This window comes from Phlebotomus papatasi, chromosome 1 (genome assembly GCF_024763615.1).
Source record: "Phlebotomus papatasi isolate M1 chromosome 1, Ppap_2.1, whole genome shotgun sequence".
Classification (NCBI taxonomy): domain Eukaryota; kingdom Metazoa; phylum Arthropoda; class Insecta; order Diptera; family Psychodidae; genus Phlebotomus; species Phlebotomus papatasi.
This window is the reverse complement of record NC_077222.1, coordinates 37,624,203-37,645,033: the sequence shown is the minus strand read 5'-3', so window position 1 is coordinate 37,645,033 and position 20,831 is coordinate 37,624,203. Positions and strand designations below refer to the sequence as shown.

Genomic DNA, 20,831 nt, shown 5'->3' with positions numbered 1-20,831 from the left:
TAATTTCCCTGATTTTGTTTTATTGTTCTTTGCAAAATAATTTGTGTACAAATTTCTATACAATTGTTAAAAAATTCTCTCAGTGCATCAGACACAAATCTATAAATTCTTTCAGTAGCAATCAGCATCGTTTACCTTGATGTCCTTGAAGGAGAGTAGAATGTCATCCAGGAGAGAGCTGAAGCTCTCCGTTTGCAATATCCAATCCGATCTGGATCTTACCAATTCACCCAGATCGATCTCGAGGAGTGTCGTGAGAAATTCATTGGGAGTCACTTTGGCGAATTTCTTGTACAGATTCGGATCAATTGGGGATTCCCTAACGGCATCATCTTCCTCGTGCCCATTCACAGTCATTTGATTCTCATACGCTATGGCAAGAAGATTCACATCCGTTGCATCGAGAATGGACTCAATGACAACGTCAGAATTCTTTTCCGGCGACACATCAGCATTATTCCTCTCCAGTGAACTTCTATCTTGGCTTTTGGGTGGGATCTTTTGATAGGGCACATCAATTACTGGGTGCTCCTTTTTTGCACTCTCCTCCTCCAACTTCTTCCTCCCCTCGAGGTACTTGTACTTTGAGAGGAAAACTTTTAGGCATTCTATCACCTCTACAGCAACTTTCACCACGGCCAGATCACAATCATCCTTCAGACACTCCATTAACACTCCCAAACATCCTCGCACAGACAATTCATGCAAAATCCTTCCTATCCTCAGAGATATCTCCCTCTCATTCAAAGTCACAATCTTCTTGTTCTCCTTGGAAAACGTCACAGACGGGAAGACCCCATCGATGACTCCCTGATGCTGACACTGACGCATTATGACATTCTTCCAGAACAACAATGCATTGATCTTCACTTCCCAGTGCAGATCATTTACCGCACAGTGAGCCATTGTCGACAGGACAGCATCCAGTTGATTCTTAGGCACTTTCTGGCGATCATACAGCGAACACAGAAGACACACAGCCTCCCTCCTGACCACTCCCTCACTCTCCTCACCCAGGCACGTCAGTAAATGCGTCACAAGGTCCAAGGAATTCAGGGACTTCTCCCAGTATCCCGGAATCTTCATCATTTTGTACATGCAATGGAGAGCTGTGGCTCTGACATAAGGTTCCTGATCATTCTTCGCCATGCTGCCCACAATCGGACACAATTTATTGTCCAGGATGTGCTGCTGGAAGGCTGGGAATTCTGCAAGGAATTTACATTTTTTCATTCTATTTGGAAGCCCTATATGAGCTTCGGCCCTATCTGAATTCAATTGGAGAAGTTGGGGCAGTTTCACAAAAGGGCACTTACAATTTTAGCTTTTTTCTATATTTGATAGGGATAGATCTGACAGACCAAATTCTTCATATTACGGAGGCGGAATTGAAACTTTATAGCATTTTTAGTGCTCAATAGTAAACAGAGGAAACAGAGTAATAAATGCGATTTTTTAAACTTTTTTCAACCTGGCTAGAAGACAAATCGAAATGGATATCAATTTCTAGTCTTTAGTGACCCCTCCTAAAAATTATCTAGAAACATTTTTCTATGTTTCCCCACAACCTCCAAAAAATAATATTTTTTAGATTTACTCGAAAGCGGCTTAGGCGGACATAACGGTCTTTCAAGATTAAAGGTTAAAAAGCCTCTAGAGAGCGTATTTCTCAACCGAATGGGATCACATTTGATCTCGTTGGAAAGGTCTTGGAATTTCCGAAAAGATTGAACTGGTTCTAATAGTTTCTGAAGCGGTAATGAACTGGTTATGAACCGATAAGTAATTTTTATCGGGAATCCACTTGTGAGATTTTTTATTAATTTTGGGCGTTTTTTTTTTGAGTGACTTACAAATCGGGTAAAATCAGTTGTAAACCGGTAAACGGTAAATGATGAGAAAGTATTTTTTAGCTATTAGCTCTGAAAAATGCGACAGGTTTTACTGTAAATTTTTTCCTGTTTTCGTACACATTTCACGAGATATCTCCAAAAGTACGCAGGTGCCAATTTAGGGTTTTTGGTTGTCCTTAAGTTATCTATTATTTTGTATTTGTATTTTTTGTTAATTCATTCTACAATAACAGAAAACAGTTAATAATCTCAAAAGTTTTTTTTTTCGGCACACTAGAAACATACGGGAAACATAGAAAACGTCATACCCCTGTCTATGGCAATGAAGTCGATTAATTCCTTCCAAAGTTTTTAGTCAATTAAATTTTAAAGATAAAATTCTTAAAAAATTAGCCCTTTTTATTGCTCGAACTCAAAGAGAGTGCAGTAATATAATCCACTTTTTTTCAACTTGTGACAGGGCTAGAGGCCAAACGGTAAGAGATATCGACTTCCGGCCTTCAACGACCCCCACATAAGTCGACATTATCTAGGACAGCCTTTTTTTCTTTTTCCTCCACCCACCTTCTTTCCCTCCAAAACCATGTTTTTTGGTTTATTTTGAAAACGGCTCCTACGATTTTTTTTTTGAATATGTTTCAGAGATAGTCAAGTTGAATATTTCGTTCGTGGACACCTATGTTATAAAACCATTTCGATATCGAATTTTCGAAGATCGAAGTTTAACCCCCTTTAGAGAGTATATTTTTCAACCGGTTTGGTTGAATTTAGTTTTTTTTTAAAGACCTTTAAAGTTCCAATTCCAACCCGGCCGCATCGGACTTAATCGATCATGAGTCCGGTATAGTACCCGTAAATGATTTACTTTCCCGGATTTACTTTTTTATCTGTTCGAAAACTGAAATCTCACGCATATTACTCACGCTAAAATATTCTAAAACCTACTTAATCAATTTCTTATTTCGGAATGACTTTTTAATGATCAATCAAATTAATCGGTAGTATAGCGATATTGTACCCAAAAAGCATGCGAAAAGATAATACACGGATAGCTTTTCCTCGTGAGTTTGAGCATACCGAAAGGCTGGGACGCTTTGCCATCTCTTTTTTAAGTAATTTTCAATTTTGAGATGAGTCTTACGAACCAATTTAAATCGATATTATACCGTTATAAACATCAAAACAGTGCAAAAAGATCATGGAGAGCTCTATATTGTGAATTGGAGAATTTTGAAAAACTTGGACGCTTGGTTCCGGTTTTTGAAAAACCTTTACTTATTTTTTTTTATTTTCTTTTTCTAACCATTTCAGTTGTCTATTATAATAACATAGGGAAAAAAGGGGGCAATAATAAACATGCGCTTGGTGTAACACTACCATTTTTTTCAGTTAGATATATCAGACATTAGAGGACAAATTCTATATAAATTCATAGACTTAATAGGAATCCTTGTTCAGTGAAAAAAGTCAACATAAGTTCAAGTAGTGTAAACATAAAAATCAATGTTTACAACTACCCCATGTTTACGACTGCCCCAGTTTTCTCTATTTGCAATATTTAGCTGTCTAGTAATTTCATGATAATAATAATGTTATTTAAGCACTGCATGAATTCTAAAACGTTTCTGAAAGATTTGTGTTAGGCTCCGAAAATGTGTGAGGGGCAGTTTCATATAGGTTTATGGGGCAGTTTTTTAGATCTTCTGAGTATAATTAAAAATAGACATATTTTCATTATGAGAAACAGTAGCAAAATAAGACAAGCCTAATTTCTCAGATTGTCTAATTTTGCCCCAGATTCTTTTTTATGGGACCCTGAACTTTCCCGGATTTTAAAAATCCCGAGATTCTGAAAATTTTAAGCCAAAACTCGTAATTCTTGGATCCCTTACTGGAAAACCTAGCCAAAAATAGCAAAATTTTATATCTCTCAAAAATACATCATGACTCCCTCCATAAGTTCTCCATCCACAGTTCTCTATTCAAAAGTTATGACTCCATTCTACAAAAATAACTCTTGTCATTCCTTCAAACTTTTTTTTTTTATTTTTAAATCTATGGTTAAAAAGGCTTTACAGAACCTATTTATCAACCGATTAGGGCAAAAATTGATTAAATTAAAAGATCTTAGAAAATAGAACAAAATTAAAATAATTTTAATCGGTCATGAACCGGTAATTTTTCGATCACTGATTTTTTTTATTAAGATCAACTGGCTCAAATTGTACTACTTATATGAGATTTTGCCCAAGTTTCGACTAGAATTTTTAAGAATTGAACCATTTTAAATTACTTTTGAAGCGGTTAGCGTAAAAAGACAAAATGTATAAAAACTTCCCGGAAAAATGATGAATAAAAAATATGAATTGAATTGAAGTCGTGCTCATAACCTTTTATGTTTTTATAATATTTTGCAAAGTATTTATTTATAAGATATGCGTTTTTCTCAAGATCGTTGGATCTTTAGTATTAATCTAGTTGGAAATCGAAGTTGTACTAATTTTAAATTAAATGCTAAAATTTTATATTGAATTGCAATTTTTTGAGACATTCAATCTTTGAAGAAAAAGAGCCGCAAGGTGATATCTCCCACCGTTTTCTCGATATTGAACTTCAAATTATTCGCAACAAGTTTAAAAACGCCTTAATTTTTGCAAGCATTTTTCCAAAGCAGACTTAGATAAAGTTTAAGCCCAATTAGAGAATATTAAGATTTTGCTTGATAATTTCATGACTTACTTTGTTCAGAAATCATCACCATCGCAGACAGCAGCTCAAGAGTGCTATCCCGAGTCTCCCAGGAGTTGTCGTGGAGCTTCTTGAAGATCATTTGCCCCAGTCCTTCCATCGCTGATCCCTTGAGAGTGTCCACCAGGAGCGCCAAGTTAGGAGCCAAGAAGTGTTCGATGGACAATTGAGTGAGCTGAAGAGCTTGCACGACGTGCTTCATGGAGAAAAATCTAGATTGAGTCTGCTTCTACTTGGTCACTTACAAGAATAAAAAAAAACTTACTCTTGAGGATAGATTAGGATCTTCCAGAAGTGCTAGCATAAAGTTAATCAAACATGTCGATTCTAGGCATTCCTTCCATGTGATCTTGTACTCTTTGACGAGTCCATGAAGTCCAGTGAGGACAAAGGACAGAAGATTGGGTGATTTAACGAGAAGGTCCGTGGAGATGATATTGGGCCTATCCAGCATGCAGCCATTGTCAGGTTCCGTGGAGTGTAAGCAGTAAATAAGGGCTTGGAAGACAATGACGGCTCTTTCGCGCGTTAAAACTTCCTTCATGCCCAGGATACTTTGGATGGCTTTGCAGGCAAAATCTGTGACAGTATCATTGTCAACTGTGAGCATGAGATCCCTAAAGGCATAGCACAGCCGGATTGTATGCTCAGATGAGACATTGAGAAGCTTCATGATGTACTGATCAAGGCAGGCTGTTTCCTCAGCACGGCTGTGAATTTTGTACAGCACCGGCATTATTTGCAGCACAATAAATTGATCTTCAAACTGAATCTTTTGATTCTCCATGGCTACTTCAATTGGTGGCGGAGGATTGAGAGATTTCCACAGGATATGACTCAGCTCAGCCATCATCAAGATATTACCTCCACTTCGGCGACTAATGCAGAAATTCATGCAATTGAAGAATCTCACTCCAAATTCATTGAAATTCTCATCATCGTGTCCCTGCTCAGCCCTCCTCACTTGCACCTGGGCAAAATTTGTCAGCACAAAGATCCTCATCAACTTCCCCAGGAACCTATTATCGTGCGTAACACAGGCCAGACGCCACAAATACCCCTCCAAGTTACACGTCTCTATGATATACTTGGAAATCTTCCCACATTCATTCTTCTTGATCGTCTTGTACAACAAATAACCCAGAATATGCAGCGTTGGTGTAACATACTTCTGCATTTCTGAATCATCCACAGACACTACAGGACTCAAATCTGTCTTCTTTATCTCTTCCAATGGCTTGCAAATCTCCTCGAAGATCTCAATGCAAGTTTTGCGATCTTCACTGAAGCACAATTTGCCAATTATTCCATGGATAAAAGTCAAAGCTTCCCGGACAACATAGACAGTCCGATCGGTATGACAATAGTCAACAGTTATCAACCAGGCTCTCTTATCCTTGATCCACAAAAGTCCATCTTCGTGCTTTGCAATTCCCGCTAGGAGTATCACATTTGCCAGCTGAATCGATGGAGTTTGGACGGTTGATGGACTATTAATGATTTCATGCACCCTGAAAATTTTTCAAAGGTCAAGCTCTGAATCTTCTCAATCAGAGAATTATTTTTAGAGGCACTGTTATTTGAGTGACACAAAAAAAAACTAATTGCAAAATAGATAATTGAATTGAAATCCAAGGTTATTTTTTTTTGTTTATGAATTTCTTGTTTCAAAAAATCGTTGGTAGTTTTTTTTTGTAGAAACCCCAAAATCAGATAACCATTATGCGTGCTTATAAAGTTTTATATGAGTAGGATCAATAAGATGGACTAAAATGGTTCTTCTTATTTTAAAAGGAGATAACTAAATCTGTTGAATTAACAGTAGAATAATTTGATTAATAATCTTCATTTTCTTATTTGGTTCATAGGTTAATTTCAAAAATCATAGGTTAGGGTAAGTGTGCCAAATTTCGGCCAGTTTCATATTTCGGCAACTTTGAGTGTAATTTCGGCCAAACAATTAAAATGAATTACAATTATGGATTTAATCTTCGAATAGTCAATAAATTTATTTTGCTTTTAAATATTTATTCATTTTAGGATGTACTAACGCAAAGATCGTTAAATTTTAGGTATATAATTGGAATTTAATTTGTGATGTAGTAAAAATTCGGTGTGGAAAGAATCTTACAAAAAATATGACAGATCGCTTGTGTTTCTAGCAGTCTTAGTTTTCATTAAAGATTCTTTCTGTTTAGGTTAATAGTGAATCATTCTTTAAATTTCCGGTAAAATTTCTACGCTGGATCTTGTATTTCGCATAAAAAAATATATACTTTATGAGCGTCTCTCCGGTGAGATAATGTTTGTCTATTCCGGCAACATCTTTTCCTTTCCTAAATTTCTTATTTATTGTTTTTTTTTTCAATTTCTGAGTTCTACGATGCCCTTAGAAGAAAAAGCATAGCCCCTATGAAAAATATGACGTAGAATAAGCCTTGGAAGAGTTCAGGAAGGGCAAACTGATACGGGAATCTACGCGTAAATTTGGGATGCCAATTTAAACTCTTCAGGTCTTCACGACAAATTACACGGAAGATCTCAGGGCTTATGGGTCATATAAACGTATTAAAGTAAATATGTTTAAACTCGTTCTGTATGTCGTTTTGAAATTTTCTATACGTTGCTTCACAAAAGGTGGTCACAAACAAGGTGGCCGGTATTACACTCAAAGTGGCCGGAATACTAACCAAAGCAATGTCTATATTTTTATTGATTTTTCAGTATTTTAGGAACTCATTTAAAGAAAACAAAGATAATAAACTAGTTTCCAAGGTTCTATACAACCCGCCCGATGAGGAAATAACAAGAAATATCAATATGTATTAAAAATATTGCATTTCAAACTTAGGACTTCTGTGCTTATTTGCAACTATGCCAAAATTTGGCACGCTTACCCTATATTAAGCCTAACCTAAAAGAGGTTAAAACATATTTTGTGTGAGAAACTATCTTGAACACTAACATGTAGAAGAGTTTTCTGATAATTTTAATGATAAAAAAAAACTAATCAAAAAGTTGTACATTTAGGAGGAAAATAGGGCACATTTGAATTGGGGCAGCTTTGAAATTGGGTTTTTTCTCCTATTTTTGAAAGGATTTTGAGGCTTATCATAATGTAATTTAGCTTCACAACTGACATTTTGAATTATAATATCACGGTAAGGTCTAATTCTATTTAAAAATAGGAAAAAAGCCTAATTTCAAAGCTGCCCCAATTCAAATGTGCCCCACTTTCCCCTATCAAATCAAATCCTAACCTCCGGAAAATACCAAATCCTCGCAATATTAAGAAAAAACTTCTAGAATAAATAATTTGTCAAAAGTGCATGTTACAATTAACTTGAAAAGTTTCTGTTATAGGCTACCTTTTTTCCGGGTTAGATCTTACATAACCTCAAATTTTAGTATAACCTCTTTGCGAAATAGAAAAATCAAGATCAATAACCTTAATCTCTTCGAACTAATTTGTAGAAGCCTAGTGCAATCTATAATTTTCAAAAATTGGTATATCACTTTCAAAATTCCCACCGGAATAATGCCGAATTTCAGTGATTAAAGTTTTTTTTTTTAACTTTAAAGGACATTATTGAAGCATTGCTTAAAAATAAACTAAAATAGGATCTGGAAAAGATTTGTTTGAACTTTAGTCCCAATAATTTTTAGCCACAAAGTAATAATCATAATTCCAATTTAGAATGGAATTTAAAAGAATTCATTTAGTAAACTTGATATCAAAAATTGTTTGAAAATTTGCCTTGGAAGAAAAAGCGAATTTTATGACCTTTTGACTTTTTTTTTGCTCAAAACACATGGATACTTGGCATAATCAAGTTCAAGTCAGTGAAAACACGGAAAGATCAGTCTATTTATAATAATAACATCAGTATTTTCTGCCACACAGTGAGAAACTTCGCGTGATCGAATATGGTGACAATTATTCTATTTGTTTAAGAAGATGCAATCAATGATATTGAACCAATGGAGCATTATATAATTGTATTGACTATGAATATATTGATGACAAATGTATACTCTCTCGCAAGTGCATTCGGGGGTCTGCTCTCCCTTCAAAATATTTAAACTTAGCACAAAACATGCAGCAATTAGCAAAGTGATTTAATTACTGCTCGAACTCTTAAAGACTGCATTATAATTACTCGAACTTGAGTTATTAATAAAATTTTGACTGTTATGTGTTGGACACCCCTACGACTTAAGCCAAGAGACGGCTTAATATAATTAACTACTTTGCCATCAGTTCCTCATTAAGCCGTCTCTCGGCTTAAGCCGCAAGTGGTCTACGAGGGCATAAACCTTTTAATCAAAGCCAAGGGAACTATGTTAGATAAGATTCTTCACAATCTCAGCTTCTGTAATCCGAAGTGAAGTGTGACCTCAACAGATCGCTCAAAACTTTGTATACATGTTTTGACATTTCTAGATCACGAATATGATACCCGCTAAAAAACAATTTTTCGGACGTTTTTACGAAGTTCAAATGTTTCTGGGATAGAGAGTGAAAAGAGATTTCAAATATATGGTGAACGACATCAGATAGTGATATTAGATTTATCCCTCAATCCCCATTTGCTATTTTGGAACACCACCGAAAATTTGTTCTCTCAATAACCCAGCCCCACGAATCGCTCCAAAATTTTATTAGAATGTTATAGCTGAACATAAGGATTTTCGATTAAAGAGACTAAAGGCCTCCTATTTTCCTGACCTGAACTATAAAGAATAAAAAAAATAATTCTAAAATGGCTTTACGATAAGTGTACCCAATTCCGGCCAGCTTGCAATTTCGGCCGCTTTTTATGTTCCTTAACCCTTTAACGATGAGACACTTTTCACAAACTGAAAATCAACTATAAAAATTAAACTGAGAAACATAATCAATGATAAATCTTACATCTAACCTTGGAAAGTCCAACACAGTCTGATTCGGTGTAATTTGTGCTTCTATGAACGATAGGGACAAAAATAGTCCAAAAATTTAAGTAATTTTTCTGACAATACCAATGAATAATATTTTTCGCGTTAATGAAAATTATTACGTATGAGTATTGTAGTTTTTATTGCCAAAACGGTTTTGCTTAAGTAAAATTGGAAGTATAAAAAATAAATAAAATCAATTATGAATAAGAGAATTTAAAAATTCACCATTTTTGAGCTTAAATATTTACTACATAGCAAATAGATAGAGACTTGCAAAAAATATTCTAGATTCCTTCAACCTTCTATTTACAATTATATACAGACATAAGAAAAAAAATAACCCTAGGAAAAGTCAGGAAAAATTATTTTCTTTATGGGACACCGGTGTTCCTATCGTCCTTAAAGGGTTAAATTAACATGAATTTTTAGTTTTTTGCATTTTCTAGACCTAGAGATTATAATGCAAAAAATATCGTTTTGACGAACGAGATGATATGAAAAAGACTTTGAAAGAATTTCGGAAGGGCCAGGAACTATCACACTGAGTGAGAGAAATCTGAAAAAGTTAAAATAACATTCCGGAAATGTTAATTTTACCCTGCAGTGTTGATCCGAAATCGGTGTAAATATTACCCTGTTTAGGTGTATTGGGGGTTAAAGTTACCCTTTTTCATGTTAATTTTACCCTTAAAAAGGTGTAAAATTAACATTAAAAAATTTTAATATATTTTTATACCTAAAAAGTGTTAAAGTTATGAGGAAAAAAAGTTAATCACATCATCTTTTTTTTCTCAATGCAGAATCAAGGTGGCCGAAATATGCCACTAAGGCTAATGTCTACACTTTTCTTCATTTTAAAATGTCGAATAGTTTTAGGAGGTAGTCAAGTCGAATATGTCGTCCTTAGACATCTATGTACGGAAACATTTCTATATCGATTTTTTAAGGTCATAGTTTAACAACTTTTGAGGGCCAATTTTTCAACCGATTTGCTTAAATTTGAATTTTTTGAAAGATCTTGCAATATCTGGATGCATTGGTACAGTAGACTCTCACTCAATCGGCTCTTTTTCAATCGGGCGACAAATTTTCTTGACAATTTTAACGTTTAATTATGAAGCTAATTCGCTCAAATTCGCTGTAGTTCTTTCTATTTTATCGTGATTCTCTATAATTGAGCGCTTTTTGTGGAATTTACAAAGGCTTTGACGCCCAAATCTATCGATAAACCGGATGACATTTCGCCCCATATTCCCGATTGAGAGAGAGTCCACTGTAGTGAATCGGTAATATACCTGTAAGTGACTTACTTTTCTTAGATTTACTTTTTATTTTTCCGAAATTAAAAAAATATACAATATTATAAATTGTTAAAATATTCTAAAACCTATTTTTTAAGCAATTTCTTAATTCAGTATGATTTCTTTAAATTTATCAATCAATTTAATGTGTAGTAAATCGGTATGTACTCAAAAATCATTCGAAAATGTGATACACGGATAGCTGTTTCTCGAGAGTTCGAGCACTTCGCGAAGCTGGGACGCTTTACCATCTCTTTTTCATTATAATTAATTAAAAACACTCAAAAATTTTGTTTTCTGAATAATTCAACCAATATGGCATGGATCGGTCTCAAATTTTAGTATGTTACAGCTGAACCTAAGAGTTTCCGATTAAAAAAAAAACATTTAAGCTCCCCCGACCTTTGACCCGAATACAAGGGGTTAAATTTTGAATTTTTAAATGGCCATAGCTCCGGTTCTTGCCAGAATTTGAAAAATTTTTGGTAATTTGGAAAACTCTCAGTAAACGCTAAGGGGAAGTGAGGCACTTTTGAAATTGGAATTTTTCACCTAGTTCTAAATAAAATTGAGCCTTCTCGTGATACAATTTAGGTGCACAAACAGAATGAGAAGCTAAATTACAGGATTACAGGCTAAATTACAGGAAAAATGCCAATTTCAAAGGTGCCCCACTTTCAAAGGTTCCCCACTTCCCCCTACAACTCTAAACACCTCAACTTTAGCCGGTTTAACCGGAGGTCTGATTAATCGAAAATTTGATTTCGAATATCCGTGGTCGAATATTTTGAAATACTTTTTCTTTCAATTTGAGTATGTTGGAGCTGAGGTCGAGACCTTTCCAACGATAGGTCGTACTCCTACCTCAATGTTCCCTGAACTGAACTATAACTAGAAATGTCTTGACCGGACCGACTTTTCGGCCTGGACTCAAGTCCAAACCACTATACCCCGGTAAGGTCAAATATATGTAAATTTCTGTGGAAGAGTCCACGAACAGTTTGTAAATTAATTTGTCTACTGTAGTTGGAATCAATGGCGCAATAGGCAAGACCGTTGGCTCTTGGGCGGATCGATTCCCTGGCTCGACTTACTGTTGTGAGTTCGAGTCCCGCCCGGTGCAAAGATCTGAATGTCTAATGTAGGCAATTTTCATATGTTAATAACGTAATATAATGCACCGCCTAAGCCCAACAACTCCGGGAGCATAGAAGAAGCATCCACAATACGGGGAAGGCGCTCCTGGGCGGTCTACAAACGGACTAGCAGATTCTTCTAACACGGGATATGGACATTGTAAAATGATTACCTTTGTGATGAATATATCTCGATACGATTAATAATACTGTAGTTGGAGGAGAAAAAAAAATTTATAAAGTCGCGTGCATTCTGCCGAGTGTTTTTCACTTGGTCATCACTTTTCAACAGTAAATAAATTATCAGTAAAGGAGAGTTCAATGTTTTTATCAAGTAAGTTTTTTAGAGGAGCCACGTAGATGATAACAAAATGATTCGGGAGAGTTTGAGAGATTTTGTAGTAGAATTTTCAGAACTGAAGCTCGTCTGAGAAAATGAGGAGCAGAAGATAGAGCTATAATTTGCTCTTCCGTGATTGAATGATAAGATATTGAATAAGTGCAATTATCACAGAGATGCTAATATGTTTTGGAGTTATCTGTATGAGTCAACTTGTGAATAGATAAAAGAAGATCCAGGCACAGGTAATGGGAATGTTCTTTGGGATTAGATTCTTCTTTAGCCTCCAGATAATTTCACATAATTTATTCGAATTGTGAAATTCTCTGACGCCAAGAGATTACCTGTCCAAAAGTTGTTTGTCCTTCACAACTGCAAAGTTTGCCGGTTCCTCAATGTACAGGGCCAAGAGTCTCAGTGTGAATCCCACAATGTGATGATCTGAGAGCCCCTTGGTTGCCCACTGATCAACTGCCCGCTCAATCCATTCCAGAATCTTTGGGGATTTGATGAATTTTGTGCAATCTGACGGAAGACACTTATCAGTGCACAGTAAAGTCCAACAGCAAATAGAGGAGATAACATACCTTCAACATTTTTATTCTTTCCGGACAAGTGTGTAATTAGCATTTCTAAATAAACATCATTGTTGATACGAACGTTGTTGAGAAAAACACTGAGAACACGATGAAGTTTGTTCTCCTCACTTTCCTCGCACTTTTTCACACCACCATTCATCTCGGACTTGCTGTCCATCACACTAATTGCATCACAATTGAGGGAATCTTTCCTCTTTTTTGGTGCTATCACAATAAATCAGCCGTAAAATGCACGATAAAAATATTTATCTATGGCGAAATTGCCTTTTTCCGCACTCACCGATTGACAGTTATACTGTCACTGTGAGGTTTAGAAAATTTTCGAAACCCCCCACCACTTTCATTGAATATGCATGGAAAAATACATAAATTTCCCTATGAAACACAATCAAAAAAACAATTGTTCTCTCTATAATATTTCTCATATTCCTAAATTCTGATTTTTTACAACGAAAACGAAAAAAACCTGGGAAAAATAAAATTTTCATGAAAAGTTCGGCCGTTTATGTTTAAATCTGTTCTACGGGTTAGTGGCGCCACTAGCGCTACGAAATTCTACCACTTTTATTCACCATCTTCACCACTTTCCCCAATTTACCAACAAACGCGAGACGATTTTGGCTCTGCAACGCCTTTCTCAAAGAAAATCAAAGATTTTCACGGTATTTTCCGCGTAAACGAGTGTATTAATGTGCGACGGTGTGATAAATGTGTTGTGATTGCGTGTGAAATTGCTAGAAATATGTCCTCCCTGTCTGCAAGTGCGGAAAATCTAACAGACACCCAGGTAGCCCTTTCTTCCCACAACAACAACGCATTTCTTCAATTTTCACCCATTTCTCCAAGCAATTTTCCATAAATTTCAATGCTTTTCCCCCCTTTGAGGTCACTTGTTGAAGATTCATATGGATTTTATTTGAAAATGTGACAAGACAGGACAAAAAATCGCAATGCTATCCTTGGTGGAAGACACTCTCAAGACTTCCTACTCGTGCAATTCCTGAGAATTTCTCAAGACTCAAGAGATTGCGAAAGAAAAGCATGGAATGAGTCACTGTGAATCACACTGAGACAGTGTGCCCTGGAACTGTGTGAATTTGTCATAAAATAAGTCTAATTGCGTCCAATTAACGCTGCTTTCAGACCAACGATGGCTCTTCCATGTGTCTGGAGTTGGCTCTCGAGGGCGAGAGACTCTGCAAAAGTGGCGACTGTCGAGCAGGAGTCGCATTCTTCCAGGTAATGAACTGCTTCCGGGAGCAGGAAATGATTGGGCAGCTGTCATGGGAATTTTGCAATTTGTGGTTTTCAGGCTGCCATTCAGGCGGGAACTGATGATCTCCGGATTTTGAGTGCCATCTACAGCCAATTGGGCAACGCCTACTTCTACCTAGGCGACTACTCCAAAGCCATGGACTTCCACAAGCTCGACCTCACTCTAGCTCGGTCCATGAATGACAAACTGGGCGAGGCAAAGTCCTCGGGGAATCTGGGGAATACTCTCAAAGTGATGGGGCGCTTCGATGAAGCGGCCATCTGCTGCGAGAGGCACCTAACATTGGCCAGGCAACTGGGGGACCGGCTCAGTGAGAGCCGGGCCCTCTACAACTTGGGCAATGTGTACCATTCCAAGGGGAAGCACATGGGGCAGCGGGATCCGGGAGATTTCTCCGATGACGTCAAGGAGGCACTCATGAAAGCCGTCGGATACTATCAGTAAGTTATCCTTTATTCACTTTTTTCAGTGGAAATTCCGGGATGTTTGGGATTGGGGTCCGGTACCAAACGAGGGGTTAGTCATTCCTTCATTTGATTGACTACAATTTCTAATTTTTCCTTTGCGAAACTTTCTTGCATGTTTCTTTTGTTTTTCGCATTTGGCACCCTCCGTTACAAAAATTTAATTTAAAATTTGTTGAATTTCGGTAATTGTTTTCGTTGTTTTTTTTTTAAATTAGGACTTCGCGAGGGGTCTTTTAAGAACCGTATTTTTATCTAAATAAAAAATATATTACCTTAACTTTTAAAATAAACTTATTATCCCATGGAAATGATTTTAGATCTTCCAATGAAGCTCCGCCCTAAAAGTATTTTAGGTCACGCCCATTTAAAATTTATGCATAGGGCGTGGAGTCATCATTTGTGGACGTTATAACATGTGGGAAATAATTTGGAAGAAAATGTTCATGAAAAGTAGTCTAATTTGCGAGAAAATTTTAGTCCTGTTCAATTAATCAAAGATTGAAGACTAATTTTTTTAATTGTGAAATTATAAATAATCACTGAAATAAAGTTATATATTTGTTAAATTGTAAAAAGCATTACCTCAATATTAAATGCTTTTCCGAATCCTACAGACACCTTTGGGGAACTGGGAGTAATCTTCATAATTTACCTAAAAACTAATTCAAAAATTAGGAAAACACGATTTTTCAAAATTTGTTTAGGGAAAAAGTTTATGGTTAAAGCAAGTTGCCCATTAGTGTATAATGCCCTAAACACACTTTCGACTTAAGCTGATAGATAGCTTAATGTAATTGTAATCAAAATTGTAATCGGCTGTCCGTCCGGTTGTCATCAGCTCTAGAGGCCAAACGGTTAGAGATAGCGACTTGGCACCTTCGAGGGACCCCGTCATAAGTTGACCTTCATCTTCCCCACCACCCCTCCCCTTCCCTTCCAAAACCGTTTTTCGGTTTTAGAGATTATCCAGGCGGACATTTCGTCCTTGTACGAAAATACCATCGAATCATTCCTAAGAACCGTTTTTCCGAAGTCACAGGTTAAAAAGGCTCTAGAGAGTGTATTTCTCATCCTAATGGTATAATTTTGGGCTCTGTGGAAGTCTTGGAATTTCCAATAAGATCTGAACGGATTCCAATAGGATCTGAACCAGTAATGAACCAATTCATAATCAATAATTAATTTTTATCAGAAATTCAATTATACTAATTCCTCGGCTATTTTGGGCGATCTTTAGAATGATTCAATCTCTTCAATAAATCGATTGTTAAATCGATAAACGGTAAATTATGCGAAAGTACTTTAAGGTATTGCATTCTAAATCACGAGTTCGAGCACTTCGCAACACATTGAAGCTTTGGCATCTCCTTTTTGGTTAAGTTTGATATGAATCTTAATTAATGTTGTCTCTGACCGCCTGATCAACCCCTAAGAACGGTCAGTTAACAGCTTCAGAATTCTTTGTGAAGTCTAAATTCTTTTATAAACTTACTGCTTGAACTCGAACTCCGCACAAAGAGCAAAATATTACGAATATGGGTAGAGGAGCCCAGCCCACACTCTTATTGGCTACTATTGACTTCCTTGTCATTTTACCGCACACGCGTTGCCCTCCCGAAGTATAAGGTTTAAGTGTAAACATCGCATTCACGTCAATCTACAGGAATTCTCGCCCCAAAACAGATATTTGAGGTTATGAGGGACTCAAGGGCGCAGTGTAGAGGTTCATGGGAGGTCTATCGTGAATATTTCACTAGCCCTAGCCATTTAAAAGGCAAATTCGTCACAATAATAAAATCGACGCGACGATTACATTATCCATACTTCTATCTCAGAACGACAACTTTTCATGAGAGCCATTTAAAGTTGGCAATTTCCTATGCTGCCTGTGTAATTTTTTTTCCAAAAAAAAAAATGAATATCTCGTTACCCGAACATCGGATGACCACAAAATTTTCTCCAGTTGTAGATCTCGATCCCAGGAATACCATATCTCTCGGAATAATATAATTCCAAGTCAACTTAGAGAATAGTATGGAATCTAGGATGATTAACTAACGAATGGAGCATTTTAATTCATAAATGGTACATTTTTCTTAAATTCTTTATAATTTTTAAGCTTTAGATTCCACAAAAATAAATATAACACGAAATGGTAGCCACATATACAGAGAATATATTTTTATTGAATTTAAAATTTTACTTGTGTTACAGAAAGAAAATTTTTCAAAAAGATTCAAAGAATTGCGAATTTTACGACTTTTTCGTAAAGGTTTTAGGAACTATTATCCTCGTGCAATCATTATAAATTTTGTGCTAATAAGATAACATTAGATACTCTTTCATTTGGTAATAGTTTTAAATTGATTGCATTTGGTTTTATACCAAAACTAAAAAACCACTTAAGAAAAAATATAACCACATTTTTGTACGGAAAATGTATGAGAATGCTCTGCCCTGTATGGAATGGATCCGTCGATATACTCCCTGAATATATTTACCAACCAAAATTTCACATTTTTTTTATTTTTGGAAATATATTAGTAATTGCCATGGTAGACATTTCGTTTACATACAAAAATACCTTTGAATCATTCCAAATAACCGTTTTTCAAGGTCAAACGCAAAAATTGCTCTAGAGAGCGTATTCCTCAATCGAATTGCCTCATGTTGGGACTCGTTTGACAGGTCTTGAAATTCTTAACAATACTAAACCGGTTTTATTTGGTTTTGCACTGGTAATAGGGTAAGTGTGCCAAATTTCGGCATAGTTGCATGCAAGCGCCAAAGTCTCAAGTTTGAAATGTAATTTTTTTTAAATATTATATAACTTGATTTTTTTATTCTTTTTTCTGTAAGAGTGTTGCTTGGAACCTTGTAAAGAGTTTACCGTCTTTATTTACTCTAAAATCATTCTTAATACATTTTAAAATGAATAAAAATGTAGACATAGCTTTGGTACCCTACTTCGGCCACCTTCATTCTCATAGTTCCTTGCTCTTCGGGAATTCTTCCAATGCCTTTTTCACGTCATCTCGTTTGTCGAAGCTACATTTTTTGTTATTTATTTGCATTGTATAATCTCTAGAGTATGTAAAAACTAAAAATTCATGTAAATTCGAGGAACAAAAAAGGTGGCCGAAATTGCAAGCTGGCCGGAATTTGGCACACTTACCCTAGATCCGTTATGAACCAATAAGTAATTTTTATTCGAAACTCAATTATTGGTATTACCGGTATTACTTATAAGCTACTTTGGGCGATCCTCTGAGTGAATTAATAAATCGGTTCAAATCGGTTATGAATCAGAAAAGGACGTGAAAGTACTTTTAAGGTATAGCGTCAGAAATTCGAGCATGTCGCAATGTATGGGACACTTCACCGCCCTTTAATATTTAATCAAAAAATAAAACTTGGTTACACATACCATACAGAGAGTGATTATTTGTTTGTCAACCAAGTGCGTCTCATTCTAAGCCTTGGTATTAAGATGTTCTTTGCTCTTGTTAAGTTTGATGCATTTGGGAGCCCCTTCAATGATTGGGGAGAACATTGTTATGAACCCTCCTCTCACATCTCTCTGTAAACCACTGAATGCTTTTGTGCAAAGTGGTTTGAAACAATAGAGTTTGCCCCACTCCTATACTCATTTTAAATGACAAAGCTTTAGGAACAATTCGTTTTAAACAAAATTTGTTCAAAATAAAATAAAGTTAGACAATCTGAATGGTCAGTCGGGTCAGTCAAATGTTGGTTTTTTTTTGTGTTTGGCAATATTTCCATTGCGATTTAATTTTTTTTTAGTTTCCAATTTATTTCTAAATTTTCATTTTATAAATTAATTTGTTGAACTAAAACTATTTGTATTAAGATAAAGATTCTGAAAAATACAATTTTTCGTATGTTTTATTGGTCATTAAATACTACTCTCGAGAATTCCCGACAATTATACGCACAATATCGTTTCTCAAGGGTCGTATCGAGTTGACAACAAGTTGAAGTGCTCATGGCAATTGGTTGAGATCAGTGGCAAAGACAATCAGAGCCACAGCTCAGTTGGTAGGGCATTCGCCTAGATAACGAAAGGCCCCCAGTTCAAGCCTGGGTGGAGGTAGGGATTTTTTGCTGCCTCTGGGTTAAATTTGTTGGTTGGGAATCACTTGTTCTGATTGTCGCTCTCTGTGCACAAACACAAAATTTCTTGGGATTACGTATCAAGCGAACAGAAGTCTGTTCAATCACTTTCATTAAATACTACGGAGACACAATCCAGGAGTAGATAAATGAGCTGCTCGCGGTTCATTCCGGTGCCTATCTGTCGATTTCTTCCAAAAATGATTTCAATCTGCCGATCTCGTATCAATCTACCGATTTATGGCCAAATTGTGCCGATCTGTCAATTTCTTAGCAAAGTAGTGCCGGTTTGCCAATTTTTAGCTCCTTTTAGATCGGCACTATTTTGCTGATTACCATTTACGGTTCACTCGGTTCACTCTGAGAGCCACTTATTCACCATTGGAAACAATCCGGCCATAAATTTATTTTAATGAGAAAGCCCTTAATATTTCTGTATTTTTTCACGATTCAAAGAAGAATAAGAAAATTTATATATTATTATTTCATAGAGATTAAACTTGTAGTTACAAGTTGTGTCCCTCGGTAACTTTGAATTAATAAAATATAATGATATTCATCGAGAATAAAGGCGTTTGCATTATGAATTAATAAAGAGATGGCAAAGCGTCCTATCATTGCGGAATGCTCGAATTGATTGATTTAATTGAAGAAATGCCAAGAATTCCCAATTCTGAACTAGTATAAAGATAGTACAGTCAAGTGTGCTAATCCGGGCGCTTCGCTATTTGGATCGTTTATGACTAATCCACTTAAAATAATATTTTTATTTTTATTTCCGTAATGTAGTCACTACAGTAACATAATATAACTATTCAAGTTTGAGAAAAAGCAAAAATAATATTTTTATCCATTAAATAAGTGAGTGTAATCGACTCATTTCAATCTTGTGCCACCTGGGTTCTTCACTAAAAATTTTTTAGCAGTGATATTTTCGCTAATGACAAGCTGGTTGATTGAAAACATTTATTGTTTTTTTTTTTCCTTGTGAAAAAAGTATTTTAAATCCAAAGGTTTGATTAAAAGTGAATTAGCGAAAAGGCGACCCAGTTAGTGCATGCTGACTTATTTCAGTATTATCATTATTTTATAAATTTTCTTTAATATTTTTGATATTTTTTTATATTATGTTTCTGAATGAAACAGTGAATAATTCTATGGATTTAGAAGAAGTAAAAAAGAATTTCATAAGTCCAAAAACAAGCGTTTAAGTAGCACTCTTCGGAAAACGATCCAGTTACCCCACCTTACTATAATGATTCGGTAAACTGCAGCTAATACGTGATTTTCGACAAATTTTGAAGCAATTGAAAAATGTTTCAAATAATATGTAAATTAGTAAACATAAATATTGCTAAATTAAAGAGAATATGCCTCAGTGAAATTCTAGTTATATCATTTACAATTTTATTCATCGAAATGCATAATCAATGTGCAATCGATTTTTAAGAATTAGCATAACATCCAATAAACTCCAAGCATTCTGCAAAATTGGAACGCTTGCAACTAGAACTCTAAAAGCCGTAAATTCCCAATCTATTGTTACATTTCCCATTTTCTCTATTTCTATCATAGAGAGAAAGCTTGAATATTTAATTACATGACCAAAAGCTAATTTATCTTCAAATTCCACAAACATACTGTAACCTGTCTGATTTGATTTAAAACTTCCACCAGAAGGAGCTTCAGAATTTATGATGATATAACATTTAATGCTATCTGATTTCAAAGAAATTCTAGAATCTGACACATTAATCCTTGAGGGATTTCGAGCAAAGTTGATGCTTTCAAACTACTGAAAGCTTATCATAGAAAACAAAAGCAAGAATAAAGTTGAAATGTCGCAAGAGTTGAAGTATTTTTCCCGAGAATTTTTACAATTTTATTACATAAACAATTTCCTTCTTTTTGGGAATTTTCTGTTGACATTATTTCTATTGTTATTGCAAAAGTATATAGATAATAGCATAAAGTTCCAAGAAAAGAATTTCAAGAAGTGCTTTTTTTGGACAATTTTCTTCAGCAAACACCATAAA

General features: G+C 35.5%; 2 protein-coding genes across 3 annotated transcripts in view; one reads left to right on the top strand and one right to left on the bottom strand.

The window, feature by feature from the left end:
* On the bottom strand, positions 1 to 13,531 carry LOC129799027 (uncharacterized). Its single transcript, XM_055842619.1, has 5 exons — positions 12,907 to 13,531; positions 12,664 to 12,844; positions 4,867 to 6,112; positions 4,593 to 4,797; positions 1 to 1,208 (listed from the first exon to the last, which is right to left on the bottom strand). Exons 1-5 carry the CDS (start codon positions 13,073 to 13,075, stop codon positions 112 to 114), a joined length of 2,898 nt encoding a protein of 965 aa, XP_055698594.1. The 5' UTR covers positions 13,076 to 13,531; the 3' UTR covers positions 1 to 111.
* Positions 13,532 to 13,644: 113 nt separating this feature from the next.
* LOC129799030 (G-protein-signaling modulator 2) overlaps positions 13,645 to 20,831 on the top strand; it is a 48,808-nt gene continuing 41,621 nt past the window's right edge. For both annotated transcript variants that reach the window (XM_055842626.1, XM_055842625.1), the window contains exons 1-3: positions 13,645 to 13,705; positions 14,062 to 14,157; positions 14,231 to 14,634. In XM_055842626.1, coding sequence (XP_055698601.1) covers positions 13,661 to 13,705; positions 14,062 to 14,157; positions 14,231 to 14,634 — 545 coding nt within the window. In that variant the 5' untranslated portion in view covers positions 13,645 to 13,660. The remainder of the gene's footprint in view (positions 13,706 to 14,061; positions 14,158 to 14,230; positions 14,635 to 20,831) is intronic.